Raw genomic sequence first — 20,564 nt, 5'->3', positions numbered from 1 at the left:
TTTGTATCTGAATTTACCAGCTGACTTTGCTATGAGCAGAAGTTAAACTGGTTCTAAAACCAGCCGCTGGCGACTTGACAAGCTGAGTTGCAGACGACACCATCAGCAAGTATGAGACGAACTGAGACAGTCCAATTCATACCGCTGCTTCTTTTCTCTGCAACGTTCTCAAACAGTTTGTCTTGTCATTAATCTGGTCCTTTAAGTAGAGATTAAGATAAATCCAACAGCTCTTTTTTTATTTGTCTGGCTTGTGTTCCACTTTTCTTATTCTCCACACATCTTGATTGACTGCAGCCACTGAGTTTGGCACCATGAGTCCTCTATAAGTCCTTATCCTTTTGTCCTCACACATGACACCTTCTCCTCCTCCTCCTCCTTCACAAAGCCGTTCCCTCTGCTCTTTACAACTCTTAAAGCACGTCCTACACAGGTTGCTCTCATGGACCAGGTACACATTCTCCTCTGGTTCACATTTTCCCTTCAGCATCCCCTCGTTATCTGCCTGAGCATACACAAGAGGATTTCGTTTTGTGTTTAACTTGGTGAGGTTGCTTAGCTCTTTCACAAACTCTGGCAGCTTAGTGAAGAGGTTATCAAACAGGCCTAACTCTTGGAGACTTTCTAGCGCCGCCATAGTGGGAGGAAGGGTGTCCAGCTGGTTCAACCCCAGATTGAGACTCTTTAAGCTGCTGAGAGAACCCAGCGTGGAGGGTAAACCTGCAGAGGTTAGGCGGTTATTAGAGAGGTTGAGGTGCGTTAATCCCGCTAAGTTACCGATGGACTCAGGCACAGACTCCAGTTTGTTGCTGTGTAGATCGAGCCGCCTGAGTGATGAGAAGCTCCCGATGTTATCGGGGATTTTCTGAATCATGTTGCGGCTGAGGTCTACCTCGTCCACGTTGGTGAGTTTGAGGAGACATTTTGGGAAAATGGTTATTCCCATCTTGCTAAGGTTGAGTCTGCGCCCTCCATCTCGGGTCATCCGTATCGCCTTTTTGGCGATCTTGAGGGTCACCTTTGTCCCCTTGGCTCCCTTTCCTTTGGGCATGGCACTGAAACACACAGAGGATAACTGTACATTTCAATATAACATTTCAGATCAGCCTCTTTCTGGTGATAGTTGCCCCCCAGAGACTTTCTAATCTACACCACCACATAGTGCTATAGCAACTAAATGTGCTGTGTGTATGTTTATGTGTAAGTATGTGTGTGTAAGGCTGATGTGATTTATTCAAGGGCTTATGTATGGCCCGGGGCAGTAGTGAAAGCATGCTCTCTGAGGTATCAGAGCCGTGGTGTGTGCGTGCGTCTCTGTGAGTGCGTGTGTGTGTGTGTCGCAGTGTTATGCCTGCACTAGTGCGTGCTCACCCAGTGTTGCCCATGGGTGTATTTAAGAGCACGACTCTCTAATTAAGGCTAATGCAGGGGAACAATAGGAGAGAGGCGACACTGGGTAATACAGCGACAACAAATGAGTGCTGATGCTCCCTCATCGTTCAACTGATTGAGCTGTTTGCTTCTTTTCAGGCAAGGACAGCGTGTGTGTGTGTGTGTGTGTGTGTGTGTGTGAATCCACATGCAGGTGTGATGACAGACATGGATGTACTGTACTACAATGCGTGTACACTGAGAGTCAAATCAGGACTTTGATAAATGATAGTTAGGAAGTGTTGGGTGTGTGACGAGGGCTTCGCTCTTCTCCCCTCCCTGTCTAAAGGTGTGTGTGTGTTTGTTTGTGTCTGTGTTACACCCCAAGGCCCTCTCTCGCCTCATTCATCATCCTCAGGATGAGAGAGGTTATCCACCGGTGCTTGTTCCTATTATAACCTCCTATAGAAAACTATTGCATGAAATTATTGCCTGCAATTAGATAACACATCCGTCCAAATGCAATGATTGATTTAGTGTAGTTTTACGAAATAATTTGGTCAGGAGATATTGGACAAGAGGAGGAGTTATTGGTGTTAGAATTGGATGCACTTTAAAGTAGCCTCTTACTCTCTATAACAGACCTATTCAATAAGCGGCCTGTGGCTGAATCCGGCCCTTTAATCATTCATTAAGATATAGATATAATTAAAAGGAATTAGAGGGATATTTTTATTTTTAAAACAACAGTTTTTTCCAATGAGAGACGTTACCTCTCACACTGTTGATGTTGCCATACAGAGCTTATGTAAGTTCATTTGTCAGTACATCGTTGGATTATTAGAAGATCATGATTTTATTAGCCCTGCACAGAAAAGCACATTGTATGTATTTCACCTTATCTTAAAGGGACCATGTACAGTTTAAAACATAAATGTCACCAGATTATAGCTTTAAGCTTATTCGCATCCATAGTCCCTTAGCAGGTCAACACAAGACAACAAACAGGTCTAGGGATCGACCGATTATCGGCCGGGCTGATTATCGGCGCCAATATTCGGCATTTTGACACATATTGGCATTATTTAATTTTTCAGTTAACTTTATAAGAGATGCTGCTGATCCTGGGAACTCCCTGCGCTTTTTGTGTGTTTGTTAAATAAACATTTGCTTAAAGGCATTTAAACAAAGTTAAGTGTTGGAGTTTGTATTATTCAAAATTTTGATGCCAATATTTTCACTTTTACTGCAAATGAATATCGGCTCCAAATATCGGTTATCGGCCTCCTTGACTACTAATCATCGGTATTGGTATCGGCCCTGAAAAAAACATATCAGTCTATCTCTAAACAGGACAATAACAAACAGAACAGAGTAAAGCATAGGACAAAGTTAAACAAAAAAAAGAACACACCAAAAATACAAAGCTACTCACAAAGTAGCCCATCATAGATGTATGCTAGTCAAATAACAGCCATAAAGACCACAAGATGGAATTCAAGGTCAGTGAGAAACAGAGCTGAGCAGCTTTTAACAGACTTTTTAAGTAGGTTTTAAAGATGCTTATTGAAGTTGCTGTTTAAGCAGAGGGAATGAAGGAGAATAAAAAAGGGTTGGTAAATGAAACATTGCGTTTAATAAAACAACTCCACTTCTCAGATTAAATAGGTGCAATGTAAACACATTTACACATTCGCCTCGATTTACGCTGACATAGTAAACGTAATGTCCGGCCCCTCGGCCCCTTTAAAAACGTAATTGAACAGGCCTGCTGTGCACCCGTATCAGTCCTTTTATGTCTGTATTCTACTCTTTCAACTTCAATATACATTTTCAACATGAATAAATATTTGTACTCACTGTATTTGATCTTCTTTTCCTCAGTTGATGTTGATGCTTTAGGAAAATACCAACAGCTTCAGCTCCATTCAGCTCAAAGCCTCTCGCCTATCAAAAGAAAACACCATTAGTGAACTCTCAGTATCATAGCACAGCATACACCTGAACACTACGCCCAGCATGCAGAAGTTGTACTTATAATACCTTGTAACCCTGTCTGACAAAGTGGGACGATGAAGTGAAAGGAAGGATCAGGCACCGTTTGTGTTTACAACAGTTCCCTCGCCTCCTTAAACCGAACAGGGAAAGTCAAGGTTCCTCTTGTTTAATAGCGTTACTTAGCAACCGGGTGCTTGGCGCCAGGACTTTATTGCCATGTTTGTGGCCACAGAGGGGAAAGAGATTTCAGGAGCAGTTTTATGCTTTCCTAATGCAGATTAAACACGTTTAGATCGGTGCTGAGATATGAGAATAATACTGATGAAACGTTCAGCTTCATTGCATCATAGTGTACTTCACTTTATTTCTTTATTTCAGACACATATCAGCATAAAAACTATAAACTGTAAGACCGAGACGACAACACAGTTTTTAGTCAATTAATCAACACTTAAATTTGTACATAATATTCCACAACACAGCGGAGAAGGAGTGAACAGTATTAGTAACAAACATGTCGCTTGCACTTGTCCAACTTGCTTTACTATCACTTTATAGATGTTTTATTTAGCTAAACACATCATGGAAGATTCATGGAAAAATATTGAGGCTTGAAGACAAGAGTAAAATACAGATGAAATGTTCGGCTACATTGTCACTTAGTTTAGATGTTTTGTTAATCCAAACAAACTTCCTGCTAGATTAAATGGAAGAAAAGGCATTTTCACTGAGCCGTATTTGTACTCAGGAGTTTGTTAAAAAGCAACTTTAAGGTGTGAATGTCTATTTAAGTGATTGAAAGCTCACCTTACAAAGTTCTTGATTATATAAAAACCAGCTGGAGAAGAAAGTCTTGTTTGCCTATGAAGCAGGAAATCTGAAATTTAAGTGACTGAAAGCTCACCTTACAAACTCTTCCTTACACCTATCTAAACACCTTTGGATCGATTAAGATATATATTAATAGAATATGAATTAAATATTCAGCTACGTTCTTAATTAGTACAGGGTTTTTATTTAGCTAATCAAGAAAAAAAGGTAGTTTAATTGAGCAGTATTTATACTCAGAAGTGTGTTAAAGAGCAACTTTAGTGTGGGCCTGTATTTAAATCTCACCTTACTAAACTCTTTGAACACAAATGTGACTAAATAAAAAAACAGCAGGAGAAGAAAGTCTCTTTTGCCTATGAAGTAGGAGATCTGAAATTTAGGTGATTGACAGCTCACCTTAGAAAAATCAACTGTGTTAAAATGAAAGTAAAATACAATAGATGTTTAGATCAGAGTTAAGATATGAATCAAATACTGATGAAATGTTCGGCTACATTGTCACTTAGTTTAGATGTTTTGTTAATCCAAACACATCCTGGAAGATTAATTGGGGGGAAAGGCATTTTTATTTGACAGGAGTTTGTTGAAAAGCAACTTTTAAGCATGAGTCTCTGTTTAAATAATTGAAAGCTCGCCTCACAAAACTCTTTGAAGAAATACTAAAAGAAAAAACAGCTGGAGAAGAAAGTCTTGTTTGCCTTGCCTATGATACAGGAAATCTAAGTGACTGAAAGCTCACCTTGTGAAAAAATCTGTCTGGTAAAATCTGAATTAAATATTCAGCTGCGTTGTCATGTTTTGTTGTTATTCAACACTAGGCATTTCCACTGAGCATTTGTACTCAGGAGTTTGTCAAAGAGCAAATCTGAAGTGTGTACCTCGATAAAGTGATTGAAAGCTACTAAACTCTTGAACACAAACTTGACTAAATGAAAAAACAGCTGGAGAAAAAAAAAGTCTTGTTTTCCTTGGCTATGCAGCAGGAAACCTTTTTCCTGTTTAGCCTGTAATCATTAAACTCTGCATGTCATTTAAAAACTCACCGCAGAAGCAAAACGATACTTCCTCTTTTTTAACAGCTCACTTTGTCAATCCAGACGAGTCAGACAACTAGTGTTACCTAAAGTATATTTTGTCACAACCTACAGATGGCACCGTGAGCTACCTCCTCTCCACATCTCTACTCACGATTTATGCTTCCTGCTGTCGCGCACCTCAGTCCTGTAACTGCTCCTACAGCTGTGTACACACACTCTCTGTTTCCCTCGCTCACCTTCACTGTGCTGCTTCAGAACTGTTGTTTCATTTCAACACTGGTTACCAGGCAACAGAGAAAGCAAAAAAACATTGTGTTGCTAACACTGCCCAGTGATTAGCCTCTGATGCTAACTCAAGGTATTTTTTTGTGTATTGTGTTTTAGGAAGACTCCTGTGGTTGAAAAGACAGCACTCGTAAAATGGCAGGTAATGCAATAAACTCAGCACTGCTTCTATTCTGTTCAGAGTTGTTGTTTGACATCATGCTGTGCAGATAAATACAGATGCACTTCCTCCTAAAATGTGACAAATATAAAAACAGCAATGAGTTTACTAAAACACTTTAATAAATGTAATTTCTTAATAGCAAACTTTACATGGCTAGATAACAAGAGAGTAAACATACAGATTGCAAATTTAGCTGCTCAATATGTGACTGAACTTTACACACACACATAACAGAACATCATTCTTGAAATAGCCTGTTACAGATAAGGAACACAAGCACTCACAAACACACACAAAATATACATTCATACCTACATTGCCCCCCCCTCTCTAATATTGTGTATTATATTATATATTATTGTATAATATAGTTTTTTTAAGTATTGTGCTAATAGTTTAACAATTCTGATTCTGATTTGTACTTGTATATTTTTAGTCTAATATTGTTGCCGTTGATTAATATTTATTTTACATAAATACAGCTCATGAAAAAAATAAGAGACCACTGTTTTTCCATCATTCTGCTATTTTTACATTTGTATTTTGCCCTTTTTACACTGCGGGTCTGCCGGCGTAAAGTTGCCCCAGTGTGTGTTTTTACTTGCCGTTGTTTGAACGAGTTCGCCCCACCTTGGAATGACTTCGCCCCCCGTTCCGCCTCCGTGCATTTAACATAGAAGACGGAACGTAACAGAGCAGCGTATAAGGGGCTTTTGAGTAAAAGGAACTTTTTTTTTTTAACTTTTCCTTTTTTCCCCAAATCAAATATTCCCATTTAGGTCTTTTATTTGCAGAAAATTACGACTGGTTAAGAAAACAAAAAGGTGCAAAAAAGGTTTTTCAGACCTGAAATAATGCAAAGAAAACAAGTTCATGTTCATGTTTAAACAACAGAATACTCATTGATTTCTGATGGCTTTCTGAGTTAAAACACATTATGGGTTCAGATCTGGACTGGGCTGGCCATGACATGTAGAGAGAGATGCTGATTTAAGGAACATTTGGAGTGGTCTCTTATATTTTTTCAGAGCTGTATATTAATCAAATTGTGATTTAGCAAAATTGTTCCATTAAAATATCCTGCCAATAAAGCCGGTGAATAAAAAGAAATGGAAATTAAAGTACGGTAACCCACTACTACTTTGTTCAAATCTATAGTATTCCTGTACTTTGTATGGTGGTCATCTGCCACATATTATTCTTGTCTGTCCTCCAGAGAGGGGAAATAAGTAACTTTGAGTACTTGATGCATCTGAACACCATTGCTGGGAGGACGTACAATGACCTGATGCAGTACCCAGTCTTCCCCTGGGTCCTAGCTGACTACCTGTCAGAGGTAACATCACACACAATGACAGATTTGTCTTGACCAATCATATTTCATAGCTAGGGCAATGAAATTAATGAATTTATCTCTGTCCTTGATAGACGCTGGATCTGTCAAATCCTGCAACTTTCCGTGACCTGTCTAAGCCAATGGGAGCTCAGACGGAGAGAAGGAGGCAGATGTTCGTCGAGAGATATGAAGAAATAGAGAACACTGAGGGTGAAGGTTTGTATTCAGCAATTTACTCCAGTCTTTTCTTTTGCTTTACTTTTTATTTCTAGTGCTACGACACACGACTAGTGCTCATGCGCACGTGCAGCCTGTTACAGTTGCTCCTGTTCGTTTCCTTATTTTTCTCCCGAATTTCCCCCCAGGGATTAATAAAGTATTTCTGATTGTGATTCTGATTCAAAGCACTTTTTCTCTGTAGGAGATTTGTCAGCACGTTGCCACTACTGTACCCACTACTCCTCAGCCATCATCGTAGCCTCCTTCCTCGTAAGGATGGAGCCGTTTTCACACACCTTCAAGACACTGCAGGTGAGGCTGTGGACACGAGACACACCAAGTGTACAATGAAATACACCTAGATTCTAATGTCATGATAAGTCATTTTTATGTCCTTTTTAATGGATTAGGCGATTATGAATAATGAGGTGTTTCTCAAAGCTCCCAGAAGAGAATTTCAGAAAAAAAGAGAATATAAAATAGAAGACATTTTCTCTGTCTGAAAGTGGTAATCTGGAAGATCTCAGTTTCGTTCTCTTTGGCGGCACCTATGGCGGTAATTACGGGAGCACACTTTCCAGATATTCAGACAGTGTTGCATGTGCGACGTCCACGGTTGGCTCCCTTTGTTACGGTTGTAACTCTTGATTTTCCTGGCTGACGGTCGCTTTCCTTTTCAGACTGTTTCCTTCATCTGAGCATCGAATTTGTTTCTTTTTCTTTGGATTTTCACTTATTGTTGAAGTTGTATCTGTAGTCATCCATCTTTTCTTTGTTTGTTCAGCCATAGTAGGTTACTGTTTACTCGCAACACTTGCAGAGACCGGAAAAGAAGCCGCTTAGCTCCGCCTACCCTCTCTGGCAGACCAACCACTGCTGGCTGATGGAAAACGCGTCACTAACTGGGTGCCTTTCATCAGCGGGCCATAGGCTCAATCACCGTTGTGTTACCTCATTCGGCGATAGATAGAAACTTAACAGACATTTTTTTAAATGAAAATCTTCAAGATTATTACTTTAAGTTTAATGAATGATAAAAGACAGGAAAATATTAGAAAAAAATCAAAACCTCTGCAGCACAAAACTTTTCATCTCCGCTGCAGTCACCGTCTGACTTAATTTCAAGCCCACTCTTATTTATTGACGTTTGCAGAAGTTGTGACTCTCAAACACATAAATGCTTCAGATCTACAAACACATACAGTTAACGACATAAGTATAATACAAACTGCATTAAGGTTAAAATGTAGGTTAAATTCTGAATAAAGTCACAGCTGATCACTGCAGGTTTTGTCTTAATATTTCTGAAGAAATGGAAGAAGTTTATAGTGCATCATTATGTTCCCACCAAACTGCTGACCCCCCTGAAGACCCAGATGCCCAGTGACATTCATTTTCACACACGATCTTACTACTAGAACAACTCTAAAACAAGCTATTTTTGGTGCTTCGGATCGTGTTTCTATGCTGGTTTTGGTATGAAAGCAGATTATAGAAAGATTTCAATATATATGCAAATAATTACAGAAAGCATCTAAAAGACACCAAAGAGACACCAATGCAGCATCCAATTGATTATAATGAAAAGGCATGCATATTTGATAGTCAGAATAAGGCAATAAAGATGTTAGTCTGGTGAATTATAGCGCCTTTTTTATCTGTGAAGCGCATAACAGCCGCGTAGTAATATCCATAACTGGATTTACATCTCTAACTGAGTTTACCAGTATATATACTATTTTCATTCATTGAGGTAATTGTTTTACTCTAAATTACATTCTCTCTCATGAGGTTTCCATCATAGATTATGGGATTTTAAAGAAAGATGAAAAGCTTCCCTCAAATAGTAGCAAATATCTCCTGCTTACGTAATACAATGAAGGTAAAATATGGTTCGCTACACTGGATCAGGCAGACTACTTTATTAATATGCCTGCTGCAAAGTTCGGTTCAGCACGGTGCTGAGGGTCTGACAGTGCTGTGGTTCGTCTCCCCACAGGGAGGGTTTGATATCCCCGAGCGGATGTTTTACAGTGTGAAGAAGGAGTGGGAGTCGGCCTCCAGAGACAACATGGGGGACGTCAGAGAGCTGATGCCGGAGTTCTTCTACCTGCCCGACTTCCTGCTCAACTCCAACAACATCCAGCTGGGTCAGGCACAGAATCATCCTCTGTTTATCTTTAGAAATGATAAATGTATGAATTTCCTCTCAAGAGTTTTGCCTTGTACCAGCACCATTGTTGTTATGTGGTCAAAGGATGAGGCGAGCATGATTATATTTTTCTTACCGTCCACAGATCCCAGGAAAAGATCCAATCAATGTGTTATTCTCTCAGAACTGTCTGACTTCTCTAACCTCTCTGTGGCTCAAAGCCCTTGTGTTTTTGAAAGATGTAAATCTTTAATTCCTGGTCACAAATATGTAGAATATTTAAGTATATTTTAAACCCAAAAAAGTTATTTCTTTATACACTTTGGCTCTGTAGTTATCAGTGAACATTACTTAAGCAAGAGTAAGTTGTGACTTTTTTCAGCCACAGACAAAGAGTGCTTTCACACCTAAAGTCCGTTTGTTTGAGCCGAATCAAAGGCCACAATTGTAACAATGTTGCATTTTACCTCGAGTTTAGTTTGTGTTCACGCGGCAGCTTTTACCAGCGGACCAAAAAGGTTTTGATTCGCGAGGAAACTGCTCTCTGATTGGTCAGAATTCCATGTGGGAAAACTCCCTGAAGTAAACAAAGAGAGAGAACACACTCCTCAATCACACTCAAGATGATCGCAGACTTTAATGTTTAATGTTGTCACGCAATTGTGAAATAGTTTGGTCAGCCCATATTTCCTCGTCGCTCCCCCACGTCTGCCCTCTACTCATTTTGCTGCCTGTCTCTCGAGTGTCAACATCCGTAAGCAACAAACAGCTGAATCAAACCGGACTGTGGTTCGTTTGGAAACAGACTCTTGGAGTCTCGTCTTTTCTGGCGGACCATGGTCCGGTGGTTTGTTTGACACCAGAGTTCAAATGCGTGTTCTCACCTGTTCAAGGCGCTCAGATGTGAAAGCACCCAAAGATACATTTGATTATGTTGTAAGTATTTACAGCAGAATTACAATGTATTTAGGATTACATAGGAAAACTATTCCTACTTACTACTACTAAATTACAAGGCCAATGTTCATCACATGGAGATACTGTATTGATCAAAGGCTACGCAGCCAATACTTGTTGTTACAATCAATTTATTTTGTTTTTGGACATACAATGGAATTATACATAGAATATCACCACCAGTGTGCTTTAAAGTGACTCTGTTTTCTTGTCTTCTTGGAGACAAATACAAAATACGATTAGTTAGTTAGTTTAGTTTGTTTTTCAGTTAGATAGATCTTTATTGTCACTGTTGTATAAACAACGAAAGACAGTTTAGCAGCTCTTTGGTAAAGACAAAACACAGCAATAATAAGACAAAACAACGCATGCTACAAACATATTAAGAACACACTAAAAATGGCACAGTGATAATTAAGAGCAGTTGTATATAACACCAGCAGCTGGTTGGAGGGGGGTTGTTGCACTCGGCAGCTGACCTCAAAGATCTTTAAACACCTTTAAAAGACGTCACTCAGTGATGTGATATGATCCAGCATGAACTGTACATGCATGTCTCTACAGGCTGTATGGAGGATGGTACCACTCTGGGAGACGTGGAGCTGCCTCCATGGGCGAAAGGTGACCCCCAGGAGTTCATTAGAGTCCATCGAGAGGTCAGTGACACCGACCTCACCGTGTCTGTCCGTTATGGCCGGTCTGTTACATACAGGGTCTTTTCCCCAAAGACCTAATAATGTTTATCAATACTATCTGTTGTGTGTGCACAGGAGATGCTCTGTTTTAGTATCCTAAACAAGTGTCCATTGTAATTGTCGCACTGTAATAGTGTTGGTTGCAGCCACTCTGTTTTTCTTTCTAGCACAGTATGAGAGACAGATCTTATTCTGTCTCTTTTGACATATTTTCTAAAGGCCCTCTTGTGCTATTGAGTTTCTTTCTTTCTTTTTGTACCAACTGTTTCACAAAACAACGGCCAGTTTCTTTTTCTCATCAAGTAAATGCATGAAGAGGCATTTATCTGATGTTTAGACCCTGAAAGGCACAAAGCCTATTTAACACTATGCAGGACAGGCACACAACTCTCTATTTTTCATGATGCCTTTATTTCTGCCTGCTGTCTATGGGCTGAATATTCCCTCTCTTTTCTCGGCTCTTATTCCCTGCGTGAGGTTATTGTATCTCTCTGCTCTGTTCCTTCCTCTGCTGGTCTGATTTCCTCAGTGTGACCCTCCCTTTTTCCATTCCCGGGGCATCTAAGATGGTTATCACTCCGTAATCTACTGAACTACTCATATCGCCCACCATTCTCATAAAATTAGTGACTTTAGAAGATTGTTTTTTCTCCCATAGACAAATTAACTCAGGACAATATATCCTTGTTATGGTGGTTTTTATGTGTTTTTTTGTTTTCTGATATTCCAGGATGGGTTTATTATCACTGGGTGCAGGGATACACATGCTGGTCATAATGCCCACTTTTCCTTATTAACTCTTCAAAACCAATCTCTTGCTAATTCTACCCAAATCCTTCTTTAATTCAAACATGAAGCTCATAACGCAGCCGTGCAGCTTCCTGCTGTTCGAGACTTCTAAATTGACTTTTGGAAGAAATCATACAGTACCTGTGTAATTTGATTGGTTGTGCTTTCTCTGAGAAGTTTCTTGTGTTTCTAAACTCTCATATTAACAGTTTGACTGATGGTTTTGGTCCCGCTGTAATAACACTGCTCACTGATATATTTTAAGACTACACAGTGCAGGTATAGTAGTTTTGTAATATTGACTCGCTGGGCCTCACTGTTTTCCTTAGGCCTTGGAGAGTGAATATGTGAGTTCACACCTCCACCTGTGGATCGACTTGATTTTCGGGTACCGACAACAAGGCCCTGCTGCTGTGGAAAGTGTGAACACGTACCACCCTTACTTCTATGCCCAGAGCAGCAAGAAGGATGCTAAGGACCCAGTCATCAAGAGCACAATCTTGGGATACGTCAGCAACTTTGGCCAGGTGCCCAAACAGGTAAAAACAATTAGCAAAGTTAGGGAAGTGAAAAAAGGAAAATTTTCCCTGTCGCATATTGTTTTAAAATAACCCCATCTTTGAGAATGATCTCTGTCTTTCCCATAGCTATTCACCAAACCACATCCACCTCGCAGTGGCTCCAAGAAAGACGGACAATCACCAAACCATCCGACTCCATTCTTCTTCAAACTGGATAAAATGAAGACCAATGCACAGCCATTCAGAGGTACAGCTACATAACAAGAGAAATACAGTCTAAACATCTAAAACCTTTAAGATATAATCTCAAAGATTTTCATTTAAATAAATCTCTGTTAAGTCACTATCTATCGCCGAATGAGGTAACACAGTGGTGATTGAGCCGATGGCCCACTGATGAAAGCATTTGCATTTGCAGTATTACAGACTGGGTGTCTGTGGCTACTTTGGCGGAAAAAAATTAGCGCCCAGTTAGTGACACGTTTTCCATCAGCCAGCAGTGGTCGGTCTGCCAGAGAGGGTATGCGGAGCTAAGCTGCGTTTTTTTCCACTCTCTGCAAGTGTTGCGAGTAAACAGTAATCTACTATGGCTGAACAAACAAAGAAAAGATGGATGACAGATACAACTTCAACTATAAGTGAAAATCCATAGAAAAAGAAAGAAACAAATTCGACGCTCAGATGAAGGCTAATAGTCTAAAAAGGAAAGCGACCTTCAGCGAGGAAAATCAAGAGTTACAACTGGAGCCAACCGTGGACGTCACACATGCAACACTGTTTGGATATCGGGAATGTGTGCTCCCGTAATTACCGTTTAAAGCCACCAAAGAGAACGAAACTGAGATCTTTGAGATTATAACTTTAAAGGAATTGTTTGACATTTTGGGGACATACAATTTGATGCTTTCTTGCCAACATTTAGGCGAAAAGATCGATACAACTGTAATATCTGTGCACACAATTTTCAGGTACAGCTTGCAACCAATAAGCTGAGCTTAGTATGAAGGCTCTCCAAAGGTCAACAAATCTGTCTAGTGGCTCCTTTAATGCTTGTTTTTACGCTTTGACCAATCAAATAGTGATCTTTAATGATGCTGGTAGGAATCTTTTTTTAATTCGACGGAGCCATGCTTCCCTTTTCCCCCTGTTAATGCTAGGCTAAGCTAAGCTAATCAGCTGCTTGCTGGTAGCTTCATATTTAGCAGACTCTCAGCCAAGATGCCTTTCCCTTTAAACGCAGGCAACACTTGAAGTAAATCATAATCTAGCCTTATAAACAAAAGATATTTCAAAGCAAATCAATCAACATATATATATATATTTTCATATTACACCTCTATGTGTGTTTTCATCTGCATTTGCCCCCCCTTTGCATTGTTCCTTCCCTTTTTATTTCACGCTGCTTGATGTCAGTTATATACAAGATGTTTCTCGGTCTAAAGGGAATCGTTGAAGCCGAGCGAGAGTGTCCATAGATTAATTCACACTATGGAAGGTGGAAGGAGCTATCTGTTAGAGCTACAATATGGAGATGACTCTTCCGCTGAGCCCTACTTAATAATCTGAATATCCCTACAGGCCCACTGAGGGAGAGGAGATGAATCTGCGAATGCTCAGGGAGAGATTCCTGCAAATTACATTTCATATTAAATCTTAGAGTGTCTGATCTGATCAATAAGCAGATAGAGATGAATAGGAGGAAGAATGCTACGACTAATGCAGACACTACTTCTTTCAGGGGATTTTAGAAGCAGAGCTGGCGATAGGATGTAATGATTTCTGCCTGTTCCTGCATGAATAGGTCAATTACAGGCACAATTACAGCCTCTGTCTCACTCCTCAAACACACACACATACAACTTGTGCTGTCTAGGATGCAGGTGCCCCCCTTGGACAGAGTCTCAGTTTTTGTAACCTGGGGATTGCTGCTTTAATTGCTCAATTTAATGGTCAATTTAATGAAATTTTTTACTAGTTTACTGAGATACCAAACTCTTTATTGTGACGTTTTTGAAGAGCTATTACCTTTATTCGACCAGGCAAGTTTACTCAATGTACACGAGGCAGAATGAGGTCACATTTTTTTAAGTCCCTAAAAAAACACACCCTCTTACTTTCTTTAAAACTTCTCGCCGGTATAGCCCCACTCTCAGTTACACTGTAAACCTCTTTGCAGAGCTGCTGAGAGGCCCTGTGGGTCAGATACTGTGTCTGGAAAAAGACGTTGTGGTCCTGGAGAGAAACCGCCTCGTCCTGTCGCCTCAGTCGGGCTGCTTCTTCAGCTGGGGCTTCCCTGACAACAGCTGTGCCTTCGGAAACTATGCCACAGAAAAGGTTTGTGTGTCAGGCTGCGCAGTAGATCCATTTTTTATTGTTTGTATATTTGCATGACCTTCCAGTTCCTGGAAGTTAAAGAATCAAACTGAATGATAAAATAGCAAGTCCTCCAAAGGCCCACAATGCACGACCATGATGTGGAGATTTTTTTTCTTTCCCAACATTTTTATTCAAAGTTATGTACATATTAATTTACATCCACACACACAGTATTTAACTCTGATTCATGACATCATCTTCATCCACAAAAAGAGGGGTCATTAAAATTAAACAAAAGTATAGAGCGCACAGCTGACTTTCAAATTAAAGTAAGAAAAAGCAGGATATGTATATATATATGTCAACACACACCTCTGTGTCCACTGTCATATAAAAGCATATATGCATATTAATGTACAAACATATATACATAAAAAAAATACGTTTTTCAAGTAATAATTTCTTTGATCACCTCCATAAACGTCGTTATTACTTTTTATTTTAGTGGTAGTCTAAAGTAAGCAATGACAGGAGCCCCATAAAATTTAAAACAAATTCGTCTTTATGTGAAGTTTTGCAGTTATTTGTTCCTTTACGTACACTTTAGAGATTTGTTTTTACATGTGAGTGAATGTTTAATCATTTAGTTACACTTGAATAAAAGACAGCTTTTCAATTAATTTAATTTATTTGACATTGTGCCCAGTAAAATGGACATTTATAACACATAAACAGAATTTTATACGATTTAGTCAAACACACAGGAAGATTCTGACAAGGTCTCAGTCAAGCCTCACACAGTGTTAAAGTGGTAAATAGTATCAGCCTACCATTGCAATCATATTTCAGGCTAAATCAAAGCAAATAAAATTTTATAAGATAATAATAAGATTTTTCTCTACGATGTGCAGAGCTTTTACTCACTTCATAGGATAGATGTGTTTGCTGCATCAGCAGGTTTCTTGCAATTTAAACCGTTTGAGTTTTTATTTACCATAAACGGCAAATTTATTTTGCCTTACAAACTCTGTGTTTCTGATCTGAGCGATATCTTGGTTTTCTGTTTTGTTTTACATATACAGTGCTGCACAACACTTCATCGAGCAATGACATGCATGATTAATAAATGTGTATTATATCAACATCCTGTAACACCTGAAAAAAAGGTTTACCCACCATAAAGCTTCTTTCACAGCTGCAAGTACGATCCTGTGATTTTATGAAAGAATCAAAGATGCTTAAATACTAAAACATATTCATTAACTCTCTCCATCATATTCATTTAAAACATTCATGTTGACAGCGTCATAATGGTCCACTTCTGTCTCCAGACCTTCGCTGTGTGTGAGAGTTTGTGCGCCTGGGGGGAGACGTTGTGCGCCGCCTGTCCCAACCCGACGACCATCGTAACAGCAGGAACCAGCGGTGTGGTGTGTGTGTGGGACGTAGCCTTCAACAAGGACAAACTCACGCACATGAAACTCCGACAGGTTTGTTTTATCTGAGGTTTAACAGAATGTTTTTGCACACATACACACTCGGATTAACACTAACCCTATTTTTCTTCGCAGCCGTTGTACGGTCACACAGATTCAGTGACGTGCCTGGCTGTGTCTGAAGTCCACAGCATGATCGTCAGCGGCTGCCGTGACCTCACCTGTATCCTGTGGGACATGGAGGAGCTAAGCTACATCACCCAGCTCACAGGGCACACAAGCAGCATCTCTGCACTGGCTGTCAATGATCTCACTGTAAGCCCTCCTTGATCTCTATCTTTGTTATCCTTTAAAAACACTCCTCCAAAAATCTCTCTTTTTTTCTGTTCTTTGTCATTCTTGGCTCACACTTTAATGTTATTCCCGTTCATGCAGCTCACAGCATGAAGAAGGGAGGATTCTCACTGTTGACAGCATGCATGCCCTCTTTTCGTGTGTTCTGCTTTTTTGTGCTAACACGATATTACTCTGTCCAAGGGGGAGATTGCGTCATGTGCAGGACATGTGCTCTACCTGTGGACCATGAAGGGTCAGCTTTTGACTTGCACCGACACTTCCTGCGGGCCTCGGCCAGACGTCCTGTGTGTGAGCTTCACACAGCGACACGAGTGGGATGCCAGGAATGTTGTTGTAACGGGCTGTGCGGACGGCATCATACGGGTGAGGGTTTTTTTTATATGCTTGTAATAAGAAGGAATGTGTGTTTTTAAAGTCCCAGTCCGGCAGCTCTTTCTAGGACTTGTTTATACACTACACTGTATTCAAATGCAGCAGTCATTACTTTGATATTAGCCTCACAGGTAGCAGCTTGAATGTCCATCCAGGTATTAATAACAGCATATGGATCGTGTGTGTGGTGTTTGAATCCATATAAGCATACGCTGCCTCTCTGCAATCAAAGCTGCAAACTCTAAATTGGGCTTCACTTGGGAGTGGGTGCCCATGCCACATGCACGACACGCACACACAAACGCTATTATTACTTTATTATTACCTTGAGTTATGGGACGTGCGTGCGCGCGCTGGTGCGTATGTAAGTGTGTTTGTTATTATGTTGAATTACGTCTGATTTTGCTACTCGTTATGTGTCTCTCACACAGATATGGAAGACAGAGTACACAAGAACACAATTACCTGGCCCTCCAGAAGCGGCTGTGTCCCCGGGGCAAGACCGAGCGGAGAGAGACGGTAATGTTACAGGCAGTAGGAAAAGGATATGCATATAGGTATTGTATTTATAAAAGCACAGATGATGTGAGTGGCTGACAGGAGAGAAACTGTTAGACTGACTGGGATAGAACGGCGTAGAAAGAAATGATCCTCGTGTTCTGTGTTTCAAAAAGAAGCCCCTCGCTATCTAATTAGATAAATCCTTAAGTGTGAGATGATTATTTTTAACCGCTCATCTCTGAGCTAGACAGCCTGGTTTCCAGATGAGAGCTTGTAATGCTTACCCCATCCCTCACTAGCATTAGGGCTAGCAGGAATTATGTTGTTATAAAGTTATTAAACATAGAGGCAGTAAACACTGATGAGTAATTCTGCTGACGTGTGTGTGCTTGTATAATTTAGAAAGCAATAATACCCAGATCCAATTTGGCATACGTTGGTTACAGCCTCGCGTCACCTCATAGGAGTATTATGCTTGGGAAATTACATTGAGACAAGTCTTTACGTAACACCTAGGCATTTATATTCGAGGGATTTTTTTCTCCCTTTAACAGCCTGCTGACCGCAGATAAACACCGTGTTAATGCAGATTTAAATTTTTTTGTGAGGTCACAGACGGGGAGGACACCTGCCCTGTGATCCAGTTTTAAACGGGGGTTGATGTTTCTTAATGATGTATCCGCAGTGAGCAGCCCATGCCAGGGTAAAGGCTGGGAGAGACATCTGGTGTTGTGTCAAGAGCTGAACAGAAGTCAGGCTGCATCGCAACGCCGCTTCAAGAATAATCCGGCCATCACGGCGCTCGCCATGTCCAGGTAAAGTTAATATCATGCACCTTATTACAGCTAGGAGAGGAGGGGTTTAGTTTATGTTTAACCACTTCAAATACATTCTTTCTTTATAGGAATAATATTAATTTTCAAGTGTAATTTTATTTTCCTTTGAACTCAATCACCTCGAACTCTGACCTATATTGTATGTGTATTTGTAGAGTAGGGAGCAACAGAATTAATTTGCATAAGGTCTGCACGATTTTAATATTACTGATGAACACTCTCCCCTGTGTAGGAGCCATGCCACTCTGTTGGCAGGAGATGCCTGGGGCCGAGTTTTCACCTGGACCTGTGAGTGAAAGGCAGCAGGAATCTCTCTACGCACACTTTATCCTCCCAGAGAGACTCTGACAGAAAATCCATCAGTGCCTCAGGTCTGAAACCAGCTGAGCATTGAGACCTGCTGTGTGTCCGCTCAGGTCTGTTTGTGCATTCAGAAAAAAACTGTTACAATATTTGGTACATTCAAGTCTCAGACAATATGAAAAATTTTACCTCTTTATTATTTAATTCTGTATTTTTCTTTGTAAATAATGAAATATGCAAAAAGATTTGAATAAACTACTGACAGCAATTTGCCAAAATCTTCTACTGTGTATCTCAGTGTTTTTAAATATGGCGCTTTACTGTATTTTTATTTATTTTTAATTATATTATTTTATGTTGGATTCATAAAGGTGAAACCCAAAAGGACACTGGCTCTAGCATCCCTTAAAAATTAATTAACCCTTGCATCTCCCGCAGCGCTAACAAGCAGCCACACCAGAGGCTCGTGGTTGAACCGGGCAGCTTTAAGCTGAAAGAGAGAGCGATAGAATGAATGATGAACAAGTACCTCCATCCTCAGACAACATTTCCACTTCTTTCTAATAATATTCTAAAGCTGGAGCAGTTAATTTCTCACAAACTGCACGAAAAACATCCAGTATCTGGTAAATGGTCTGTACTTATATAGCACTTTTCTAGTCTTCTGACCGCTCAAAGCGCTTTTACACTACATGTCACATTCACCCTCTCACACACACATTCACACACTGATGGCAAAGGCCAATGTCCAATCAGTATCTATAGACATTCATACCCGATGGCTACCTAGCTAGAATTTTTTCTTTCTAGTAATGTTTTGAGCAGGACGAGAAAGTTCTCTGAAAACATTTTCAAAAAGTTGCAGTTAGAATGTTCAAATCACATTTCAGGAACGTTTTATAAATCACGTTCTGATAGTTCAGGCCGAACTAACATCCTGAAAAGATCCTCAGAATGTTGCAGTAAGCGTGTTCTACCTTTGTTTTTATGTAACATAGAGCAAATGTTTTATAAAAGGCATTCTGACATCCCAGGCCTCGATAACATCCTGAAAATATCTTCAGAATGTTGCAGTTAAAACGTTGTTTTAATTTTAACGTTACAATAACTTTATTTGAAAAGATAAACATCCTTAAAACGTTCTTTGATATTAGATTAAAACATTTTCTTTCAAACGTAATTAGAACTTGTCGGTAAGTTATGAATGTTGTTATGGGAATGTTCCCTGCTAGCTGGGTAGGCCTTCGGGAGCAATTTGGGGTTCAGTGTCTTGCCCAAGGACACTTTGACTGACTGACTGTAGCACTCAGGGATCGAACCCCCAACCTTCCGATCGAGAGACGTCCGACTCTATCATGCAGCTTGTTTTTGTGTTTTGCTCTGGTAAATGTTTGTGGTGTGAACAATTCAGGATGTTTAGTTAGTTGTGAATAGTTTAAGGAGCCTTGATGTTTTTCCAAATGTGTTTTCAATCTGCTTTGTAATGTGGAATTTATGAGTGCATAGAGAATGTGCATGCTTTTTCATTTAGTGAGCTTGTTTCTTGATGTCCTTTCTTCTTGTCACAGGTCTTTGTGTGTGTGTGTGTGTTTGTGAGAGAGAGAGAGAGAGAGAGAGAGAGAGAGAGAGAGAGAGAGAGAGAGAGAGAGAGAGAGAGAGAGAGAGAGAGAGAGAGAGAGAGAGAGAGAGAGAGAGAGAGAGAGAGAGAGAGAGAGAGAGAGAGAGAGAGAGAGAGAGAGAGAGAGAGAGAGAGAGAGAGAGAGAGAGAGAGTTTATTGTTAATCAAGGACAAATATGTCTTTTTAGCCACATCAGACTGTAATCACTGTTAGGCCTCAACAACACACTCGTGACAAAAACAGACTGAGGGAGGGAAGCAGTTTGAAAGTTAACCCTTTCTTTACATTATTAATTAATGATGTACTGTTTTTAAAGATGGTTGATTGGTGCAAAATATTAGCTTGCATAGCTCCGGCTCAGTTATGAATTGGGTGCACGATAGCAGTGATTACAGCAAAAGCAGAACAGATCTCCTGCACTTTCAAAAAAAGGAACCAAAGTAAATGAATTTATCTGATGATTAAATTGT

At 40.0% G+C, this 20,564-nt stretch overlaps 2 protein-coding genes across 6 annotated transcripts in view; one reads left to right on the top strand and one right to left on the bottom strand.

Annotated features, from left to right (window-relative positions):
- The window catches only part of wdfy4 (WDFY family member 4), a 54,539-nt gene extending 35,793 nt beyond the window's left edge, over positions 1 to 18,746 (top strand). For all 5 annotated transcript variants that reach the window (XM_069658382.1, XM_069658385.1, XM_069658384.1 and 2 more), the window contains 15 exons: positions 5,622 to 5,664; positions 6,902 to 7,021; positions 7,114 to 7,237; positions 7,443 to 7,552; positions 9,240 to 9,390; positions 10,914 to 11,005; positions 12,163 to 12,372; positions 12,481 to 12,601; positions 14,531 to 14,688; positions 16,002 to 16,160; positions 16,242 to 16,421; positions 16,644 to 16,826; positions 17,267 to 17,354; positions 18,022 to 18,151; positions 18,405 to 18,746. In XM_069658382.1, the coding sequence (XP_069514483.1) occupies positions 5,622 to 5,664; positions 6,902 to 7,021; positions 7,114 to 7,237; positions 7,443 to 7,552; positions 9,240 to 9,390; positions 10,914 to 11,005; positions 12,163 to 12,372; positions 12,481 to 12,601; positions 14,531 to 14,688; positions 16,002 to 16,160; positions 16,242 to 16,421; positions 16,644 to 16,826; positions 17,267 to 17,354; positions 18,022 to 18,151; positions 18,405 to 18,468 (1,933 nt within the window). In that variant the 3' untranslated portion in view covers positions 18,469 to 18,746. The remainder of the gene's footprint in view (positions 1 to 5,621; positions 5,665 to 6,901; positions 7,022 to 7,113; positions 7,238 to 7,442; positions 7,553 to 9,239; positions 9,391 to 10,913; positions 11,006 to 12,162; positions 12,373 to 12,480; positions 12,602 to 14,530; positions 14,689 to 16,001; positions 16,161 to 16,241; positions 16,422 to 16,643; positions 16,827 to 17,266; positions 17,355 to 18,021; positions 18,152 to 18,404) is intronic.
- On the bottom strand, positions 239 to 3,289 carry lrrc18a (leucine rich repeat containing 18a). The gene is made up of 2 exons (XM_069658386.1): positions 3,232 to 3,289; positions 239 to 1,055 (listed from the first exon to the last, which is right to left on the bottom strand). The coding sequence occupies exon 2, from the start codon at positions 1,049 to 1,051 to the stop codon at positions 239 to 241; it is 813 nt and encodes a 270-aa protein (XP_069514487.1). The 5' UTR covers positions 1,052 to 1,055; positions 3,232 to 3,289.
- Positions 18,747 to 20,564: the final 1,818 nt, after the last annotated feature.

The sequence above is a fragment of the Semicossyphus pulcher genome, unplaced genomic scaffold, assembly GCF_022749685.1.
Source record: "Semicossyphus pulcher isolate SPU_LCO1_2020_fin unplaced genomic scaffold, fSemPul1.0.p SCAF_12, whole genome shotgun sequence".
NCBI classification, from domain to species: domain Eukaryota; kingdom Metazoa; phylum Chordata; class Actinopteri; order Labriformes; family Labridae; genus Semicossyphus; species Semicossyphus pulcher.
Note: the sequence above shows the minus strand (reverse complement) of the source record. Positions and strands in the feature narration are given on the sequence as shown.